The 20,273-nt window shown below is 34.5% G+C and overlaps 2 protein-coding genes across 3 annotated transcripts; one reads left to right on the top strand and one right to left on the bottom strand.

Moving 5' to 3' along the window:
• Positions 1-798: 798 nt before the first annotated feature.
• Positions 799-8,341, top strand: LOC107851524 (6,7-dimethyl-8-ribityllumazine synthase, chloroplastic). The gene is made up of 8 exons (XM_016696583.2): positions 799-1,162; positions 2,479-2,600; positions 3,586-3,681; positions 4,559-4,654; positions 5,572-5,650; positions 6,533-6,579; positions 7,205-7,264; positions 7,930-8,341. Exons 1-8 carry the CDS (start codon positions 1,009-1,011, stop codon positions 7,975-7,977), a joined length of 702 nt encoding a protein of 233 aa, XP_016552069.1. The 5' UTR covers positions 799-1,008; the 3' UTR covers positions 7,978-8,341.
• A 2,202-nt stretch (positions 8,342-10,543) lies between these two features.
• On the bottom strand, positions 10,544-16,389 carry LOC107851563 (potassium transporter 4). 2 transcript variants are annotated; one of them, XM_047401261.1, is made up of 10 exons: positions 16,288-16,389; positions 14,554-14,709; positions 14,064-14,304; positions 13,731-13,976; positions 13,461-13,511; positions 13,092-13,352; positions 12,879-12,931; positions 12,537-12,651; positions 12,191-12,442; positions 10,544-12,082 (listed from the first exon to the last, which is right to left on the bottom strand). In XM_047401261.1, the coding sequence occupies exons 2-10, from the start codon at positions 14,707-14,709 to the stop codon at positions 11,001-11,003; spliced, it is 2,457 nt and encodes an 818-aa protein (XP_047257217.1). In that variant the 5' UTR covers positions 16,288-16,389; the 3' UTR covers positions 10,544-11,000. The 2 variants fall into 2 exon arrangements, with proteins under 2 accessions (XP_047257217.1, XP_016552113.2); XM_016696627.2 differs by having other exon boundaries at positions 16,035-16,301.
• Positions 16,390-20,273: the final 3,884 nt, after the last annotated feature.

The following is a 20,273-nucleotide window of genomic DNA, read 5'->3' as shown; positions in this document are numbered from 1 at the left end:
AACCTCAGAAGTGAGATAGAGAGGCTGATTCCGATTGTTCAAGAAAAAATAATTAAAATTTAATTTAAAAAAAACAAAACAACTTAATTGTTGGGACAAGTCACAAGTGTATTGGGACATGTTAGTTGGTAGCAATTGCTTCTCATGCTTGTTTCAATTAAAAAAGACTAAATTTGTTAGGCCCATTAGCATGGACAATGCCATCTTTAAAGAATCATATACCTACTGCCCATGTAAGAACAATTTTAACTAATCTATTCAGCCAACCCAACCCAAAGTTGTTTTGAATTTAGGCACCACTTCTGTGTTAATTTATATGATTTTTTTTTTTTAAGTCAGTTTTAAAAAAATATTCCCTTAGTGAAATAATTTATACTCCCTCCGTTTTAAATTTTTAATTTGATTTCTCATTTTACTTGTCCTTTTTCATTAATCAAGAAGAGACATTTTTTTTTCTTCATGTTTTACCCTTTGCATTAATTATTTTTCTTTTCAAATTAAAATATAAACATTATTTAATAGGGGTACTATGATAAACTAGTCATGTTATTAATTATTTTTTTTAATCAATGTGTCATCTCAATTTGAGATGTATAATTTAGGACGGAGTGAGTAGTACTTTATAGCCATAAAGACATCCACCATTTATTTTAGACCATAAACTTCAATGGTCTTTCTTTCGTGAAATAATTTATAGCCATATAAATATTTATAATTTATTTTAAATCACAAATTTTAATGATCTCTCTTTCTTAAATTCTATGTTAAATCAAATCAACTCATCTATGAAGCTGAAAAAGATTAAATCAATAATAAATAAATACTATTATTAAACAAAAAGAATACAAAATTTCAAATGCAAAGCAGGCATATCAACATAAGCTGAATGTTTCATGCCACCACTATAGTATAGTCCATACATATATATATAATAGTCATTCCGATTAGTCTTTTCTCAATAGAAAAAAACTAAAAATTCACATTTATATTCCCCCAAAGAAAATAAAAATGTCAGCTTCAGCTTTAGGACAATGCAATGTTGTTCCTCGTACAACAACAAGTAGCGTACATCCTCTGCAGTCTCATCGTCACTTGTCCACTTTGTCTTTCAATAGACAAACTGCAAACTCTTCACCTGCACTGTCCTGCACTCGATCTACAGGTAATTTTGTCTCGCTTTATGTGACATCTTTCGAATTTCGAGTAAATAAGTAGATTTTTCATTCTCTTTAAAAAGTATGTTTAGAATTTTGAGATTTAAATAAGTCTGTTTTGGAAAATGTTGCTTTGTTTCCATCTACGTGGCAACTTTTGAATTTCGAGATTCAAATAAGTCTGAATTTATGCGGGATTTTTCGAATTTTGAAATTCAAATAAAGTTTGAATTTACATGGTATCTTGCCGATTTCGAGATTCAAGTAAGTCTGTTGTGGAAAAGCTCGCTTTGTTTGTTTCCATCTACGTGGCAACTTTTGAATTTTGAGATTCAAATAAGTCTGAATTTATGCGGGATTTTTTGAATTTTGAAATTCAAATAAAGTCTGAATTTACATGGTATCTTGCCGATTTCGAGATTCAAGTAAGTCTGTTTTGGAAAAGCTCGCTTTGTTTCCATCAATGTGGCAGTTTTTGAATTTCGAGATTCAAATAAGTCTAAATTTATGCAGTATGTTTCGAATTTCAAAATTTGAATAAGTATGAATTTATATGGTGTCTTATGGATTTTGAGATTCATATAAGTATGTTTTGAAAAAGGTTTCTTTGTTCCCATTTATGTGGCTGCTTTTGAATTTTGAGAGTTTCGAGATTCAAATAAGTCTGAATTTATGCAGTATCTTTCGGATTTTGAAATTTAAACAAGTCTGAATTTATATGGTATCTTGCGGATTTTGAAATTCAAATAAGTATGTTTTGAAGATAAAAAAAAACTCTCTTTTATCCCAATTTATGTGGCTTCTTCGAATTTTGAGATTCAAATGAGTCTTTTCGTAAAAAAGAGTTTTTTCGTCTTAATTTATGTGGCACCTTTTTGAAGTTTATGAGTCAAACAGAGTCTTTCCTTGGAGCCTTGTGTGACCAGGGGGTCACGGGTTTAAGCCTCGAAAACAACCTCTTACAGAAGTGCAAGGTAAGGTTGCGTACAATACACCCTTGTGGTGGGCCCTTTTCCAGACCCCGCACATAGCGGGAGCTCTAGTGCACCGGGCTGCCCTTTTTCTTTTCTTTAAACAAAGTCTTTCCTTGACCAAACAGTTTTTATGTTTTAAATCTCTTGAATTATCAGTGATGTATGGTGTAATCTTCAAATATCTAACTTTTATTTCAAAAAGTTTAGAAGTATGCTTGAATTCGCATTCAAAGTTAAACTGTTTGACTCTGGAAATACGATCCACACCACATAGGTAATACTAATTTTGATTTGATTTGATGTGATGTTTTTTGGTTTTAATTTGGGTTTTTTTTTTTGAATTTGATTAGGTTTTGGTTCTGCCATTGAGAGACATTGTGTGGATCAAAACAGGTCGGGTTTGTTTGCAACAGCTGCTGTTCGTGAGTTGAATGGTTCAGTTGTCTCTGCTAAGGGACATCGATTTGCCATTGTGAGTTTTCATTGACTACATATATTGTAGTACTACATAACATTGACTTAGTTCGACTGTCTAAATGAAAACTTTGTATGTGTTTTCATTTGTCGATTAGGTAGTTAAGTTAACCACATTAAATATGTTATCTCTTTAATTGCATGCATCAATCTAAAAAAAAAAAGGGCAGCCCGGTGCACTAAAGCTACCGCTATGCGCGGTGTCCGGGGAAGGGCCCCACCACAAGAGTGTATCGTACGCAGCCTTACCTTGCATTTTTGCCGGAGGCTGTTTCTAAAGCTTGGGTCTTACGGCTTATGGATGTGAATGCAATCAATAGACGAATGAGAATACACACAAAAAGATATTCCAAAATTTGAACGGAAAGTTTATAATTGGAACAAAGCTTAGTTTGAGTGTCTAAATGAAATATCCCCACAAATTTAAGGGGTTGGTTATGTTTTAGGCCTCATTTTATATGTTAATAAGAAATGAAAGTAATATAAAGGCAAAATACTAGGTAATTTGTTCAAGGCTTGATGGTCAGAGTTATCTGGTACCTATGATGGTGCGAGGTTGCAAGCCTGAAATTAGTGGAGGTGCGGACAAGCACCCCCACACCACAGTTATAAAATAATGAAGGATTCTACTTGCTCTTTTCATTATGCATGGTGGTGAAAAAGAGAATTTCTAGACATATTATTTAAGAAATGAGAAAAGATTTTTGTTCATGAGCCGAGGGTCTATTGAAACAGTCTTTCTACCTCTGAGGTAGTTGTAAGGTCCATGTACACTCTACCCTACCCAGACTTCCCTTTGTGGGACTACACTGGGTTTGTTGTTGTACAAAAGATTTTTGAGATGGATTTGAATTATATGCACTGCTAGTGTAAAAGTGATGGACATATATAGATAGTTTAACAAATAAAAATAGTCCTATTTCATCAGCGATGTTCCTTATAGTGTGCTATTGAAAGTGACTGACCATCTGTTGGTTTTAAAGGTGGTTGCACGTTTCAATGATTTGATCACGAAGAAGCTTTTGGAGGGAGCTCTGGACACTTTCAAGAAATACTCAGTTAGAGAAGAAGACATTGATGTATGTTTTCGATATCTAATACTCCCTTCTCCTGAACCTGCTTTTCTCTTAAATTCTTTTGTCAGCTGCTAAAAGAAAAAGTTATTTGAGCCTATATATCACGAATAACGTTAGTTATTCCAAATATGAAATGTGTTAGCTCCTAGTTATAAGTTTATAAACATAGATTTGAATAGTAATATGGTGCAGATTTGGCTGATTTCTTATGCACTTCAATTGTGCTTTGTTAACATAGGGCTTAAACTATTCAACTAGCAGACTAGGTGTCCAAGACTAGGCGTCCAACTTAATGTATTATGTCTATTTACTAAAGTTGTTGCTGTTTTGCAAAAATGCGGTATTCACTCTCCAAATGATTTCATGCTTGTGTGGGGTCGATTAAGACTAACTATACTCCCATTCTCCTCTTTCTCTTAATAGACTTTCTTATCGAACTGCTGCCTCTTTCGCTCAACAGAAGCATTCCATAATATATTTTTCTTCAAGTTCTGATTTGATGAGTAGCTAATGGATATGACAGCCAGGCTGGCTTTTTATGTTTCGATGAGGCACTTCTATAGTCTGTAGATATAAATCCATCAATTAGAAAGAAAACTTAGGTTTTCCTTATTGGACCTCTTTTTTGCTAAATGATTAAGATATGTGCCTACGAGGTGGATGCAGATCCCCTTGGCATGATAAATCTAAATGAGAGATTGATTGCTACATAAAACTCCTCTATGACACGCTATACTAGAGCATAAAGATCTACTATGGAATAATGACACTTCCATGTTGTGGATAATGTTGTATCAGAAGATCGAAAACAGAATAAGGCGAGGTGGGAAGTTGTCTCTTCCATTTCATGACATCATCTTGTTTTGTTCTCATAATGCAGGTTATATGGGTTCCTGGCTGTTTTGAAATCGGTGTGGCTGCACAGCATCTTGGAAAGTCACAGAAATATCAAGCAATACTCTGCATTGGGGCTGTGGTAAGCTCGCTATAGAACATAAGGTTACCTCATGTTCTTTTTCCTCCTATGTTATTTGCTTACTCGGATTCTGTTTCATTTGATGATCTTTCGTATTGTCTATTGAAATATGTATGATTACAGTTACATGTTCTCGTTATCCTTTCGGTTTATTCAGTTTTGGCTGTGTCTTATATGTTCATCAATTTTTCTTTAGTTTGCATCATTGTATAAGTGGAGCTGATTACAAAAGTAGAAGCAGCTTAGAGAATGATGAGAACAACATTAGCTGTGTCCTTTATTCATGATGAGAAGACTGGCACTTATCTCCCACCCCCTTCCGTCGAAAATGGAAATATTAAAGTGAACAAATAAAACTTAAGCAAGCAGACAGATCGCCAAGGTTATTTTGATTTTTGACAGATGTGCACAATTGTTAAATGAATAAAGCTATTGAGCTTCCTTACTGCAGATATATACTTGAATTCAATAAATGGGATCTTTTTACTAGTTTTTGTAGATGTGAAGGAGGGAATAATCGGTGGATTTAGGTCAGTGTCTTCTAATTTTCTTCGTTGAATTTGTAATCTTTCTGGTCAAAAACTTAGATGTTTTAGTTGGAGATAGTGGGGAAGCGTGTGTGAATTTCAGTGCCTTATGCTGAAGTAACTTTATCGGCTCATCCGAACATTCTGATAAACATCCTGCATAGAAAAGATAATACAAAGCTAAGACTCTGGACATTTCTGACGCGAAGAAAGGTAAAGTCCATCAGCCGGACGAGATTGAACCGCCTTCTGTGTCGGTACTTATTTCTGTAAATCAAATGGGCAGTTTTTCTGCTTTTTCAATTTGTCCAAATCATCATCTAGTATTTACCTTTCTCTTGTTTGTGATGTGAATCATCGTCTTTAATTTGCGTGTTTTATGGCTAGTAGATCAGAGGTGATACGTCTCACTATGATGCTGTTGTTAATGCTACCACATCTGGCGTACTTTCAGCAGGTCTAAATTCAGGTGAGATAACATACTCCATTGTAATCCAATGAGCAATAACCATTATGCTAATGTTTAATCTTTTTGCAACTCTTCAGCAGTATTATTGATAGATAAGATTTTGGAACATTGTTTGAACTTCCAACGTAATATCTGGAATTAAATATCGTTGGTTGAAATATAGGAGTGTTACTGGAGTATTATCCAACAAAGTGAAAATGCAAACTCTATAGTATAGTTGTGTGACCAACAATGTTATATAGGATTGTTAGGCTTCTAAGGTCCAGCATATTCACAAGATAGATGTGTTAATCTGAATGTTCGGACATGCAAGATAAAAAGAAGGGCTGCCTTTGAAGACTAAATATGTCTTAAACAGGCGTTTTAGATGGTTAGGCCGTGTTTGGCTCTCAAAGAGAGGAGTGAGTGGTTGAGACATAGTAGAACAACTTGAAGATCATATGTTTGAATCCACAGTTTTATGTGAGTTCATATGCTCTAGTATAGGTGTCATGCTACTCGACGGTTGTGCTTTTGAGCAGTATAATAGGCTGCCCAACTAATTTAGATTCAAGGTGGTTTGATTACCTGTCATTGAGAAAGGGGGGGCGGGGGTAAGGAAAATGGTTATTCTATTTTGACATAGACCCCCATATGTACCGGTTTGTAGATGTGACATTAAAATGATTAAAGGTAATAAACCGTAGGTGAAGTAGAGATAAATTGGTTCCTGGTTAAGAGCTATATATGCTGGAGTAGAATCTACATCTTCCGTCAATTTTCCCAATACCTCTAGTTCTTTAGAATTGATATACCTTCAACTATTGCCAGTATATACTATTTTCAGTTCATTTTTTCAATTGACTGATCAAACTAAAATCTTCCTTATGTAATGAGTTGCAGGTACTCCTTGCATATTTGGTGTTTTGACATGTGATACCTTAGAGCAGGTAAGCAATCAGCCGTTGTCGTTGTCAGTGCATATTTATACCGGTGTATTGGTCACATCACACTTCAAATTTCGTTGTTTTGTTTTGTAAATACGGGATTCATCTTTCTATATGCTATGCCATTTTTTCGTGCAACTATAGTAACGAAAGAAAAAGAAAGCCAAAGGGAACCAACCTGTTTCTGTAGTCCAAGGGCGACCTAAGAATATGGTAGCAGACTACCATTTCCAAAAAGTGAAACGGAATGGCGTCTGACTACTCAGTTCTGGAAGTGAGATTGTTTTTCTTTAACAGACCAACGACAGTTCCTAACAACATGGGGAACGTCTAGAAAATAAACTGGAAAAACTATTCAATAAGGTGCTCTACCTTCTGTGTCCGTTGTATAAAATGCGGTCGGAGTAAGGAATTAACCAATACTATAATCCGTATCAGCTGAGAGGTTATATCTTGTCGACTAGTACAGCAAGAGATACAAGGAGTTCAAAGTTGGAGAGCTCTTTGTTGTTCCATGTACTTTGTCATAGATAAATGCAACTATCCAATATTGGATGTGCTGATTTAATAGCTTCGCATAGTTTTTGGTCCCACATACATCTTTATACATTTACCTTCACTAATGCAGGCTTTCGATCGAGCTGGTGGGAAGGCTGGGAATAAAGGTGGCGAAACAGCATTGACAGCTGTAAGTTGCCTGTGATTGTATGACAACTAGATTTTATCCTCAAAACAAGTTCAATGATGTCTGATTCTGCTTGAATTTCCCTGTCTTAATAAGTGACTAAAGGCTATAACCTAAGTTGCATGGAGTCTTCACTTACAACACGAACCGTGTCGGATTCTACGGAAATACACTACTTTTGGAGAATCCGACACGAACCGTTGACATTTTTGAAGAGTCCCAGCAACATAGGCTATAACTAATACTTATAGTCATTAATTATTGAAACTTAAACGACATTTTTTTCCTCAGTTTCAAAAAGAAAAGGTCAGCCTTTGAATGTAAGACATGTTAAAATATTGGTTCTCTGGGTAATTTGATGTTTAAGGTGACTGTTGGAGGGAGGAAATTGATTCACCAAATGGTTAAAATAATATCAAAAAATAATATATTACCCCTAAGTGACCGGTTAAACGCCAGAACTCTTTCTTAAGTGAAAATTAGGAGAGTAAACAGCCTCTTACAAAAATGCAGGGTAAGGCTGCATACAATAGACGCTTGTGGTCTGGCCCTCCCTTCCCGTGACCCTGCGCATAGCGGGAGCTTTATTGGACCAGGCTGCCCTTTTTAGTTTTCTGTTTGCAACAAGTGACTGATCATGAATGCATATATTGTGCTTAATGTTTCAGATTGAGATGGCATCTTTGTTTGAGCACCACCTAAAGTCAAGCCTTTAGAGTAGAAGGAAGAAGGCCCTTCTTACCAGCTCACTGTTTCATCACAACACCGTTCTGGTTCTCACCTTTAAACAGAATCTCTCTCGCGTTACCATCCCAACTAGCTACAACTAATAAGGTCAGATATCCGATTTGAAGCTGAGCTACATACGAACAAATAAGTTCCCTCCTCGTCTACTCGTTGATGCTGGCTGTAATCCCTCTAGAAGTTTTGTGGAGAAAACATTCTTGTAAAAGATGTACTTGTTTCAGAAAATGTTCTTGAACAAGATTGCACTTTCTTTCAAGTTTTGTATTTTTGGACAAATTTCTCCATTTCTTATGCTGAGTTCAAATTGGTTCTATGTGAATTGGAACTTCAAAATTGATTGGTTATCTCGCACCCGAAAATAGGAAAAAGTACTCTCTCAGTCCCATATTAGTTGTCAATATTTATTAAAAATATTCATCTCAAAATCAAGATAGAATAATTCTGAGATAAGCATTCAGTAGCCCCGAACTTCAGCCAAAGTTGCTACAACACACTCCTCCTTCTCAGGGGTTCTATTAACCTCCTGAACTAAATTTTAGCGTGTCAAAGGTATCACGCCAGCTAAAAAGGTTGACAAAGGTGCTACGTCATAGTTCTGGAGGTAATAGGAATCCTGGGAAGTTGAAGTGTATCGTAGCAAATTTGGTCATAGTTCAGGAGGCTACTAGATGCTTTACTCAATAATTATTTTTTTTATTTTGTTCTGAATTGTTTTCGAAAGTAAAATATTGGCTTACATGTAAATTAGTTAAAAAAAATAAAATTATTTATGCTTTCTTAAAAGCTGTGTAAAAGAGAAATGTGACAATTAATATAGGATTAAAAGCTGTGTAAAAGAGAAATGTGACAATTAATATAGGACGATAAACCACAATGGGATAGTAAACATGTTGATTTTTATCTCACCTATACGATCCCTAACTTTTTCTCTCATTTCAATATGAGATTCGCCTAACAGCCTGTTTGGATGGTAGTTTCTCATGGTATGGTATGGTATAATTACCATGAGAATCATGTTTGTTTTGATTGTAAACTAAAGAGTCAATTGTCCGAGATTTGCAAAAAGACACCTAAACTTTAACTTCGACCTATTACTTCACGATTCTTCTTTATTTAGTTACAAACACACCATTTTGACCCTCTGTGTGTATACACGCGCCACAGGCGCGTGATGGCGCGTGAAAGGGCTTGAATTTAACCTTTTTTGACCAATTAAAAAGAAAAATATTTATTTATTTTTTAAAATTATCCCTACCCCCTCTCCGCCCCCCCCCCCTCCCAACCCCCCCCCCTCTTTCTTCTTCAACTCAATTCACCATTAAAGCTTCCATTGAAGCTTTTTTTTTTTTTTTTCGAAACCATTCATTAAAACTCCATTTTACAACTAAATTATATCATTTAACTATCCACCATTTCTTCTTCAACACCATTAAAGCTCTTCAACACAATGTCACCATTAAAGCTCCTCCATTGAAGTTTTTTTAAAAAAAAATCATATCATTAAAGCTCAATTTTTCAGTTAAATCATATCATTTAACTATCTTTAAAACCCAATTCAATCATAAAACTCTCAATTCAATCATAAAATTATTTTTTGAATTGATTTGAAAAAAAAATGGACGGGGAGAGAGAATGGTAACGGAGAGGAATGGGGTGTTTGGGGGAGATGCAGATGGGGTGGGGGTGTTGGACGGGGGTGGGGAGTGGAGGAGAGCTGCTGGGAGGGGGAGTTGCTGGATCGGGTGGGGGTGGGATGGGGTGTTAAATTAAATAAAAAGTAAAATTTTATTAAAAAAATAAAAAAAAAAAAATATATATATATATATAAATTAAACGTATTTGACACGTGGCAGCACCTGATTGACGCGTTCTCCTTGTTGTGACTGAGATTCAGCAAAAAATGGTGTGTTTGCAACGGATTAAGTAAGAATCGTAGGGTAATGGATCGAATTCAAAGTTTAGGTGTCTTTTTGAAAATCTCGGCCAACATCAGTGGGGTAATTATGTATTTACTCTAAACTAAAAAGCATGGTATGGTATGGTAATATTTCATGGTTTGGGAACCATGGAATAGCCCATTTTTTTGAAACACCGATTTGGTGATTTTACATGATTTTCTTATTTATTTTTTCAACTACGTCCTCATATAATATTTTTTATTTTTATTTTACCCTTTACCCCATATTACTTACCAGTTAGAATTTTTACGCACAAAACAAGTCAAATAAAAAAAATATTATTGAACAATAGTGAACGATACAGTCTATCCAAACATAGTATTGTACTATACCATACCATACATTATGAAACCATGACAAACCACCCTACCGAGGGAGAGTCCTACTCAAATACCATATGTAACGGCCACCAACTGTTAAAAGTATTTCCCGCCCATACAGATTTGTCCCTTGGGTTTCAACTAAAAAGTGCCTCAACCGTTAATTCTAAACTCATTTTTTATTAAAATTTCTAACCATCTTCTCCCATTTCGATGTGGAAAGGAACAAAGTGCAAATTGGAATATATATATATAGAGAGAGGAAATGAATAGTTCAACATTGAAAATTTGTGTATAGGATACACTATATATGACACAAGATACTCATACTTCAAAAATATCAATCCATTGCAATTGAAAATTTAAGGTGCAAACTACAAAATTGCCTGATCTTAATCATTATGTTTACTAATGTTAGTAAATAATTGACTGCATATTTTTTGGAGAAAGAAATATTCAAATCTCAGGTTATAAAAGCCTACATAGCTATTTCAATTGCAACTACTGTCTCTATCTAACGGTTAAAATACATATATGAATACAGGAGCAATGCCTTCCTTTTTTTTCCTCTTGATGACATATATATATATATGCTAGTGAACAAGACTGGTATTTGGTGCAAAATATTCAGGAGAATTTTTCATCTACCTGTGAAAATATTATGCAGGCAACTGCGATGAAGGTGCGACACGCCGGGCAAGTGGCAACCTCCCTCTAGACATAGTATATCATGCCAACTTCAATAAGACTAATGTGAGGAATGTTAAGTGAAACAGCAGAACCTCTGCAGTTCTTGCGCAGAAATGAATATCCAACGTCGACGACAAGTTTCTTCCAGCAAGAGGACGATTTTTGCGCCTTGACATATGAGTGTCCCATGATATATGCAACCCCTGCCTCCTTTGCCTGAGCCAAATCTAGCAGCTCATCCCTAACTTCAGGATCCATGCCAGGGTTCTCTGGCAAGTTAAACCTGACTCTTCGTTTCTTGTTTTCAGGGTTTGCATCGTCGTAAGAAGATCCTACACTCTGTAGTGTCAGTGACTTGCTGCTTTCAATGGTGCTACACGTCTCAAAATCATCGTCTGAGATGATAAATGATGAGTTTGGGTGTAGTTTTGTGCTTATAACTGCCATCCTCCCATCAAGTGATGGACTCTCGGAGGTCGGTAATTGTGGTTCCACGGAATCCATTTGGATGAACTCTGCTAGACATTTGATGAGAAGCTCCTCAAAGTTGCCAATATCTTGATGTGTGTCCTTGTAACCATATCGAACAATGCAACGATACATGCGATATGGTCTTGGGCCAACGCGACCAATGAGGAAGCGTTCATTGGATGAGACATAAGGTACAGGAACAGATTTGACACATACAAACACCAGCACGTTATGAAATGCAGGGAGATTTGTCACAAAGTGAGAGAAGATAGGTGGAACTCCTGTTACCAATTCGGAGTATATTAGCCCTATCCCAGGGACGCGGACAATACCAAGGCTAGGACCCAAGCCAAGGATCCATTTCAACGGAACTTTGTTGTGCAGGTCATACTTGTACTTCTTACGAGTTCCATAGTGCCAAACAAGCATGACGATTAAGAGGATAAAAGAGAACAAAAGGGACACCCATCCTCCCTGTGGAGCCTTAATGGCTGCGGAAGATAGATAGAGACCTTCGATGAACCAGAAGAACAGGAGAAAGGACGCGGCAACTATTAAACTTCTTTGCCACACAAATACTATAACAAGTGTCATGAGGAATGTTGTGATAAACATAACTGTCATGCAAGATAGCCCTGAAAAAAAAAAGTTTATAAGAAAATTTAAATTGAGACTTGTACGAAAGACTTGAATTTGGAAAAGATATCCAACTACAGAAGGCTTTAGCACACAAGAAGTCTTACCATATGCATTTCCAATCAAAGTTGTATCTTGGAACCCGACAGCCACAAGCAGCATGAGAATCATCAGGATCCAATTTATTTCCGGTACATAGATCTGCCCTTTATGCTTTGAGGTGTGGACAATCTTGACCCGCGGGAAGCAACCTAGTGAATTACATTGCTTGACGATTGAGAATGTGGCTGTGATGATAGATTGGCTGCCAACAATGGCTGCGAGGGTTGCAATAACAAAAACGGGCCAGTATACTCGCCCTGCATGGATAGAGTAGACCAGCAGTTAGGATTGAATTTAATTTCACCATTAGTCATGAGAACATTAAGCTGTTTCAAAGCTAAAAGAACTAACTAGGTATTGAGCTATAGAAGCTATTTGTTGCGCACTCGATATTTTTGGACAGAAAAGCAGCTTGACCCATGTACTGTATCACCAAGCACGGATACACCAGAAATGCAAATGTTAGCTGCATAGGACAAAACAAATTCAGATATACATGGTGTAAGTTCCAGTATCGCAACCAGTTAACTAGTATGTTGAACAATATGATGCAGAAAAAATGACAACCATCGACAATATAGTCTGCCAGCCACGAGGACATTCAGCTTATCGACAATTCCATGAAATATGAACCTTTTGGATGCATCTGAGTATGCTTTTCCTATGACTTCGCTAAATCATAGTTTGACTTACCTTCATAGAGCAGGCGGAAAAATGACCAAGATCTGCATACATAGCTTCAGTACCTGATGATAAAAAATAATCGGACATCAGATCCAAATTTCTAGTAAATCTTTATCGCACCCTCATTCACCAACAAGTTTCTGCACAAACTACTACTTTGGATTCTCAAAGACTATTATGTCTTCTTGTATAAGTAATGACGAAACAATACATTTCATATACCTGCGACAGAGAGGAGGACACCTCCAAGAGAAATCCAACCATCTTTTCCTGTTTCCTTAAAAAACTTGACGATATAAGAGGGCGAAAGAGCATACACAATTTTGGGATTCCAAATGATTGTGTTGTACAATCCAATGAGCATAATCGATATCAACCAGATGACCACTATTGGTGCAAACAAAAATCCAACCCTGTGAGTTCCAGCATACTGTAAAGCGAACAGGCCAACCAATATTACGCAAGAAAGAGTCATCACCCAATCTACAATTCGAGAGATTTTGATAGTCAATGCCTTAAGACTGTTATCACATTCTGACTAATTAAAGTTATCAAAACTCAACACAAATAGGTAAACTACAACAAAGTTACCATGAGTTAGGTTTTCTGCATCCGTCTTTATCCCTGATATTGCTGAGATAACTGCCACAGTGAAAAAGTATCCTAATTAGAATATGTGCTCAAATCGACTCGACTTAAAGGACATCAAGCATATAATCGGCCACACAAACACTCGGTCCATACTCCGACTTTATTATCTACAATTGTCCCATTGAGTAAGAAACCAACTCATTGAAACATAGTTACACAAGCTAATATTACATAAAATAATACAGTAGTAGTTACTATAATAGTTTCTACCTGACATCGCAGGTGTCAGAACACCATCACCTATGACCATACAAGCACCCAATAATACAATAACAAGTAGTATTGTACGCGACTTTTTATGCTTCTCGAGAAATTTCTTCAACTCTATACACGATGTTGACTTCCCAGAGTAACCATATCTGTAAGAAGATAGATCCTCGTCAGCTGCTTGTTGGTTGGGAAGTAGACTAAACTTTGCATGTCTACAGAGCAGAGAGTAAAGAGCAAATGAACCACCTGGATGTATGCAAGTGTATTTGTCATAGACAATCAGGTATATGAGTTCTTCCGTAAACGTTGACTAAGAGTCTATCGTTGACATACCTTCGCCATTATCATCTGCACTCAATACGATACATACATATTTGAGCAAAGGAATGAGTGTTATTGTCCAGAAGATCAATGAAAATACACCAAATATTACTTGCGGAGTCTGATGATCTTGCAACTTCCCATCAAATATACTCTTATAGACATAAAGTGGTGATGTGCTCAAATCTCCATATACCACCCCTAGACTTTGGTATGCCAATACTAGATTCCTTGAAATATTCACCCAAGGGAACTGCAAGGCGAAATATAAGATGCGAGTCAGTTACACATATTTGAGCTAGTTAATGCTTCTCTATTCTGCGCTTTCCTATTTGTCAATCTTTGTTTTAACAGACTATCTTGAAGCCTAACTCAATTCAATCCTTGATCGACAAAAAATCAACACATAACTCACTATTGAAGTCAAACAACAGAAACATATTCAGTACTAAAGATGCTTAAGAAAAAAGACTGAGAAGTGAAAAACGGAGAGATCTTCCACCTTTGATGACAGCACTTTTTTTATCTCTGGCTGTGGAGTATGTCCACTTTGCGCATCTTTTCCAGGCGTAGCTATTGATTCCCGTTCCCCACCAGCAGCAAGCGAAGGCGGATGCTCCAAACTATCTCCCTCACGATAGATACCAACTTGATACATCTATTACAACCACAATTTTCAAACTCTTTTTGATATGCAAATAGAGAAAAGAAATCAAACAACTCGGTTTTAACAAAAAGAAAGGGTCAAATAAGCGGTCAGACTAATCAAGAATTTAAATGTAATGAGTTCTAAGACAACATATTCAATGTTATGTTTTCTAAGATAACATATTCAATGTTATACATACTTGTTCTTTTACATACATATACAGATTTCAAGTAGAAAGGCATTTCTTCATCAATAATTTCTAAGTTTTGTAATTACTACTACGTATTAAGTACTAAGGACATCGCGGTTTGATGAAGATTAAGCTATTTAAACATGGTAACAAGCAAATACAATAACTATAAGGATTTGTCAAGAAGCTCAGATTCAATGCAAATTCAACTGAAAGCCTCTAATGGCAACAAAATTTACAAACTTCCATCAAGTACAACAACCATATTTTCTCCGTCTTGTATACCAACTTCAATACCTTTCACCTCCCACAAGCACGAGGTACGTAATAACTCTGTCTACCAAGGCTAAAGCAGATGCAGATTGGAATAAACCAGCTTGGATACCTGTCACCTCCCACCAGCAACAGGTATCAAATAACTCTGTCCACCAAGGCTAAAACAGATACAGATTGGAATAAACCAGCTTGGATACCTGTCACCTCCCACCAGCAACAGACATCAAATAACACTGTCCACCAATGCCAGAATAGATGCAAACAAATCACCCAGTATTTATTCGTCTCTGTTGGTATCTAAACCTAAAACCTCATTATGTTCAGGCCACTTCATTGACCACTACGCCACACCCAAGGGTGTACACATATATATTACTCCCTCCTTCCCAATTTATGTGGCACATTTTGGATTTCAAGATTCAAACATTTGTATCTTTGACAGTAAATTTTTCATACATGTTTTAAATATCTTGAATTGTCAACTATTGTAACTTCAACACTTTTTACATAGTTTCCAAACATATCATTTTTATTTCAAAAAAAATGAAAATTTCATCCCCAAATCACGGTCAAACTTACACTGTATGAATATTGAGAAAGCTAAATGTATCACATAAATTGAGACAGAGCTAGGGAGTATATTATTAGGTGTCATCATGAAATGTTGTTTTAACAATCGAAAAAATCATATCAAAATTTAAATTCCACATGTTCCTGAAAGTTGGTCCAAACACCACAGCTTATCATAAAATAAAAGTTTAAATTTGTGAAAATTGTATAGAAATGAAACAATGTCGAATATCAAAAAATAGATATTAATGAAAAAATATTGATTAATTAATTAATTCAAATAAGAGGAAAAACGAACTTTTGTCGTTGGTAGCAGCGACGACGATGGTAGGAGGGATGTAGAGAGAGATAGGGAAGCAACACGTCGTTTAGGTCGTTTTTTTTCTTTTTCAATAATAATAATAATAGATGAACATGATGATATTAGAAAAAAGAAGAAAGGAGATCAAATGAATAATCAGAAAGATCTCCTTTCATTCTAAAACTTCTCAAATCATACCATGCAAATGAATAGTTTTCTTATTGTTAATGTTGTTGTTATTGTTATGTACCTGAATTCCATGGCAACCAAACACAATGACTCAAAAAACATGGCGTATTTGTTGTTTGGACAATTTTCATTTTTGTGTGCAGAATAAAAATGTGGTTGAACCGTGTTTCAAATTAATTAAACTATGGGAGAAAATGAAAAAAAAAATTAAAAAAAAAAAAAAAATATATATATATATATATATATAACATAAATACCAACCTTTTTAAAAGTAATTACATCTCTCCCATTTATTTAATTACTGTGCTCTCTCTCCCAATTAACATACATAACATAGCCGACATATACATAACAGTCTGTGTATATGTGGGATTTTTGTAACATGTTTAGGGAGTTGAGATTTTTTGTAATATTGAAAATATAAATTGTGTATTTGTGTAATTTTTTTTTTTAAAAAAAAAGGTTCTTCTGTTTGATGATAAAGTAGCTATTAATTTAGACCTGTCAATATGGTCGGCCCACCTCATTCCGCTAGTTTACATGGGCTTTGAATTTGACGAGTCAAGCTGGGCTGGCCCATCAAAATGATGGATCAAAAAACACTCAGTCCACATCAAAATGACGACCTCATCAACTCACTTTCTAAAAAATAATATTTTAATAAATATTATTTAGAATGTTAATAAATATAAATATTAACAGAAGATATTACATAGTGTTAATACTTATTAATCAAGTCTTCAATACCCCGAAAAATATTTCTAATAGTGAAATTAAATAATTTTTGACATGATATCCTTTGAATCAAATAAAAATAATACTAATAAACAATCTAAATAGTTGCATGCATTTAACTTACGGGCTAGCCCAACAAACATTACTCAAACCCTACGGGCCACGGATTTATTCGGGCCGAGCTAAAAAGTTTTGTTCTTAAATACGAAAATTGAAACTCAACTCTATCAAATTACAGGCCTGACTCATATTGATGACTCTAGCTATTATCATAGAGATAAGCATTTACTACCCCGAGCTATGCACAAAGTTGATATGATATATTTTTAACATATTATCTCTGAATTCAATTTTAACATATTTTTATCACCCATTTGTGCTGACGTGATACCTTTATTACATAAAATGAAATCCACGATAAAGGTGTCACGTCAGCTAAAAAGATTACAAAAGATGTCACGTCAATTAAAAAGATTAACAAAGAAGCTAAAATTTAATTCGGGGTAATAAAATCTCGTAAAATTGAAGTGTGTCGTAACAAATTTAGCCATAGTTCACGGACACTAGATGCTTTACTCATTATTGGTACAACACATGAGCGTGTTTAGTTATATATAAGAGAGATCGATTGATTATTACATGGGATTTCAGTTTCCGTTGTCTTTTTTATGAAGGTACTCGATTCTTAGTAAATTTTTAGAAATTATTTTAGACAGGTTTGGATGCTACTACTAATTTATCATATAATTTGTTCCTTGTTGAGTATGCATATAATAATATAGCATCGGGCAGTGGCGGAATCAGAATTTTCACTGAGGGGTTCAGAAGTAAATATGCGGACTAGTCGAAGGGGGTTCAACATCTACTATATATACGTAAAAATATTTTTGATCATGTAAAAATAGTACAATTTTCCAACGAAGGGAGTTCGGATAAACCCCTGAATTATATGTAGATCCGCTATTTCGCACCGGGATGCGTCATTCAAAGCCTCGCATTGATGGGGTGTAGGTCTCCTATAAGAGCGATTGACGACAGCTCAGAGTCTTCTCAAATGCGGGACACAAAAACTTTAAGATTGATATAAGTGATTGAGCCCACTTTATGTTTATCCCTGCACAAAAGTTCGTTGATTTTTTAAACTGAATAAGTATTATTGGACGTTTATTTTGAGCTTTTTAGTATAGTGACAATATTATTGGTGAGAGATAGTATCATATATATATATATATATATATAGTTATCTTTTAATAGATTATTTCAAAATACGTATTAATTAAACTATGGAAATGCATATATTTAGGTGCACAAACATTACATAGAAGGCACATATAACATTGATGTCTTGGTATATGCATTTAGAAACCCAGAGGGAGAAAATTAAGAAAACAAACTCTTATATCACTTATTTTATAAATAAAAGAAACGAAAAAAATGTCAATTAAAAAAAAAATGGCACTTGAACTATTAAAAATAGAATAATTATGTCCCTTGATTGCTCTTTGGCACAAAAATTGTCATATTATTTGCCAAATAAAATATATGCCCCTAAAAGTTTAGAAAATAATTATATCATTATTTTGTTTTTGGAACAAAATACTTTTTTCATTAGCCAAGTAAAGAGCAAAGCAAGTGTTCAACTTTAGTTACATTTTACTTCCTTTCAATTTAAGTGACATACTTTGTTGTTAGTTAGTAGCAATTACAAAGACGTATTTTTATACCTAGTAATAATTTAACTTTAAAATATCAATTTCATTTTCAATAAAATAATTTATAATCACACAAACACATATAACGTATTCTAAACTACAAAGCTCGAAGTCTTCTATATTTCTTGAACTTTCTGCCCAGTCAAACTATATGATATAAATTGGGACGAAAGGAGTGCAATTAATTGATGTTGATGCCACTATTTATGTTACTCCCTCTGTTCCAAATTATCCGTCCCAAATTTTTTAATTTGATTCTCATTTTACTTATGTTTTTTCATTAATCAAGAAGAGATAATTTTTTTTCATGTTTTACCCTTTGCATTAATTACTTTTTATTCAAATTAAAATGTAAACATCATTTAATTGGGGTACTATCATAAACTAGCCGTGTTATTAATTATTTTTCTTAATCAATGTGTCATCTCAATTTGAAACAGAGGGAGTATAAATTAGGTGAGGACCAATTCTGTAGTTACTAGTAAAAGATATATAAATCTCGATTCTTTTGAAGGTAATTACTATCAATCCGAACTTTTTTTCAAAATTACTAAAAATCTTTAATTTAATTCATACGAATCTATCACATTCTTCTACGTCACATTATTTCACATACATCACTTAATTTCACATGAATACATGTTAGTTTTCAGTGATATCCAAGCTTTTAAGTACAATTAAAAATTTATAGAATTATTTAAAAAAATAAAATTTTAAATAGCTATGATAAGTTAAATTATGATATAATGACATTTTCCTCGTTAATAAATAGTGTGAATTCATGCAGAAAAAAAAAAAAAAGGAGTCATCTTTGGGCTTATGCTCAAACTTAGGGCCCATCATTTAATAGGCTTGTGTTAATGAGTTCGTTTAAGTAACACCATGATTTATTTTTATCAAATTCCATAAAATTCTTATTCTTTTTATTAATTATTTTAATAAATAAATAAATACATGTACAGACTCATAATTTTTAAATAAATATTTTTAATATGTATTTTCTTTTGATCTAATTAATGTATTATGTATCTCGACCTAATAGTCTCAATATCAAAATTACGTACATGGAAGTAATTAATCATTACATTCTTATTCAAAATTTTGTATCTCAACTTCAAAATTATGTATTCGGATGCTAATTATGTATTTGAAAAATGTAAAATAAAGAATTATTTGTAACTTGGTGAAGAATATGAATAAATAAACTTTTGTGATTTATGTAAGTCTTACTTCATTTAATAATGAGGAATTTTTTCGGACCAAACTGCAACTCTTTCAGGGCTGGGTTTTAATTGATAGTCAATTTGCTATGGCGTATCTCTGAGGCTTTAGAGGCTGAGCCAACACATATTGACAGATCCACTCAAATTCTTGAATGTTCGACCTTGGAAGATTGAGATAGATCGATGCTCATTCTCTTGCCTCATCTTTCGTTGATATTCGACCTCGATCCCTCTTCTCGTGAATCAATAAATAAGATTTAATTAGATGTTTTGAGTATATGTATCAATAAGTAATATATGTCGACACAATATATCTAATCCATAACAACAATAGAAATAAGGATTGCAGAATAAGGTTGAAAAATTTAAAGTTTAGA

This window comes from Capsicum annuum, chromosome 12, assembly GCF_002878395.1.
Source record: "Capsicum annuum cultivar UCD-10X-F1 chromosome 12, UCD10Xv1.1, whole genome shotgun sequence".
Lineage (NCBI taxonomy): Eukaryota > Viridiplantae > Streptophyta > Magnoliopsida > Solanales > Solanaceae > Capsicum > Capsicum annuum.
The sequence above is the reverse complement of the archived record's forward strand: the minus strand, read 5'-3'. Positions and strand labels throughout refer to the sequence as shown.

Bases quoted from the DNA above. Each gene is read 5' to 3' on its own strand.
- LOC107851563 (XM_047401261.1), bottom strand. From the start codon at position 14,709: ATGTATCAAGTTGGTATCTATCGTGAGGGAGATAGTTTGGAGCATCCG. The intron at 12,932-13,091 runs GTATATGAAATG...TTTTATCATCAG, and splicing joins TGTCCTCCTCTCTGTCGCAG to GTACTGAAGCTATGTATGCA. The intron at 12,652-12,878 runs GTAAGTCAAACT...TGTCCTATGCAG, and splicing joins TTTCCGCCTGCTCTATGAAG to CTAACATTTGCATTTCTGGT.
- LOC107851524 (XM_016696583.2), top strand. From the start codon at position 1,009: ATGTCAGCTTCAGCTTTAGGACAATGCAATGTTGTTCCTCGTACAACA. The intron at 2,601-3,585 runs GTGAGTTTTCAT...TTGGTTTTAAAG, and splicing joins AGGGACATCGATTTGCCATT to GTGGTTGCACGTTTCAATGA. The intron at 4,655-5,571 runs GTAAGCTCGCTA...TATGGCTAGTAG, and splicing joins TACTCTGCATTGGGGCTGTG to ATCAGAGGTGATACGTCTCA.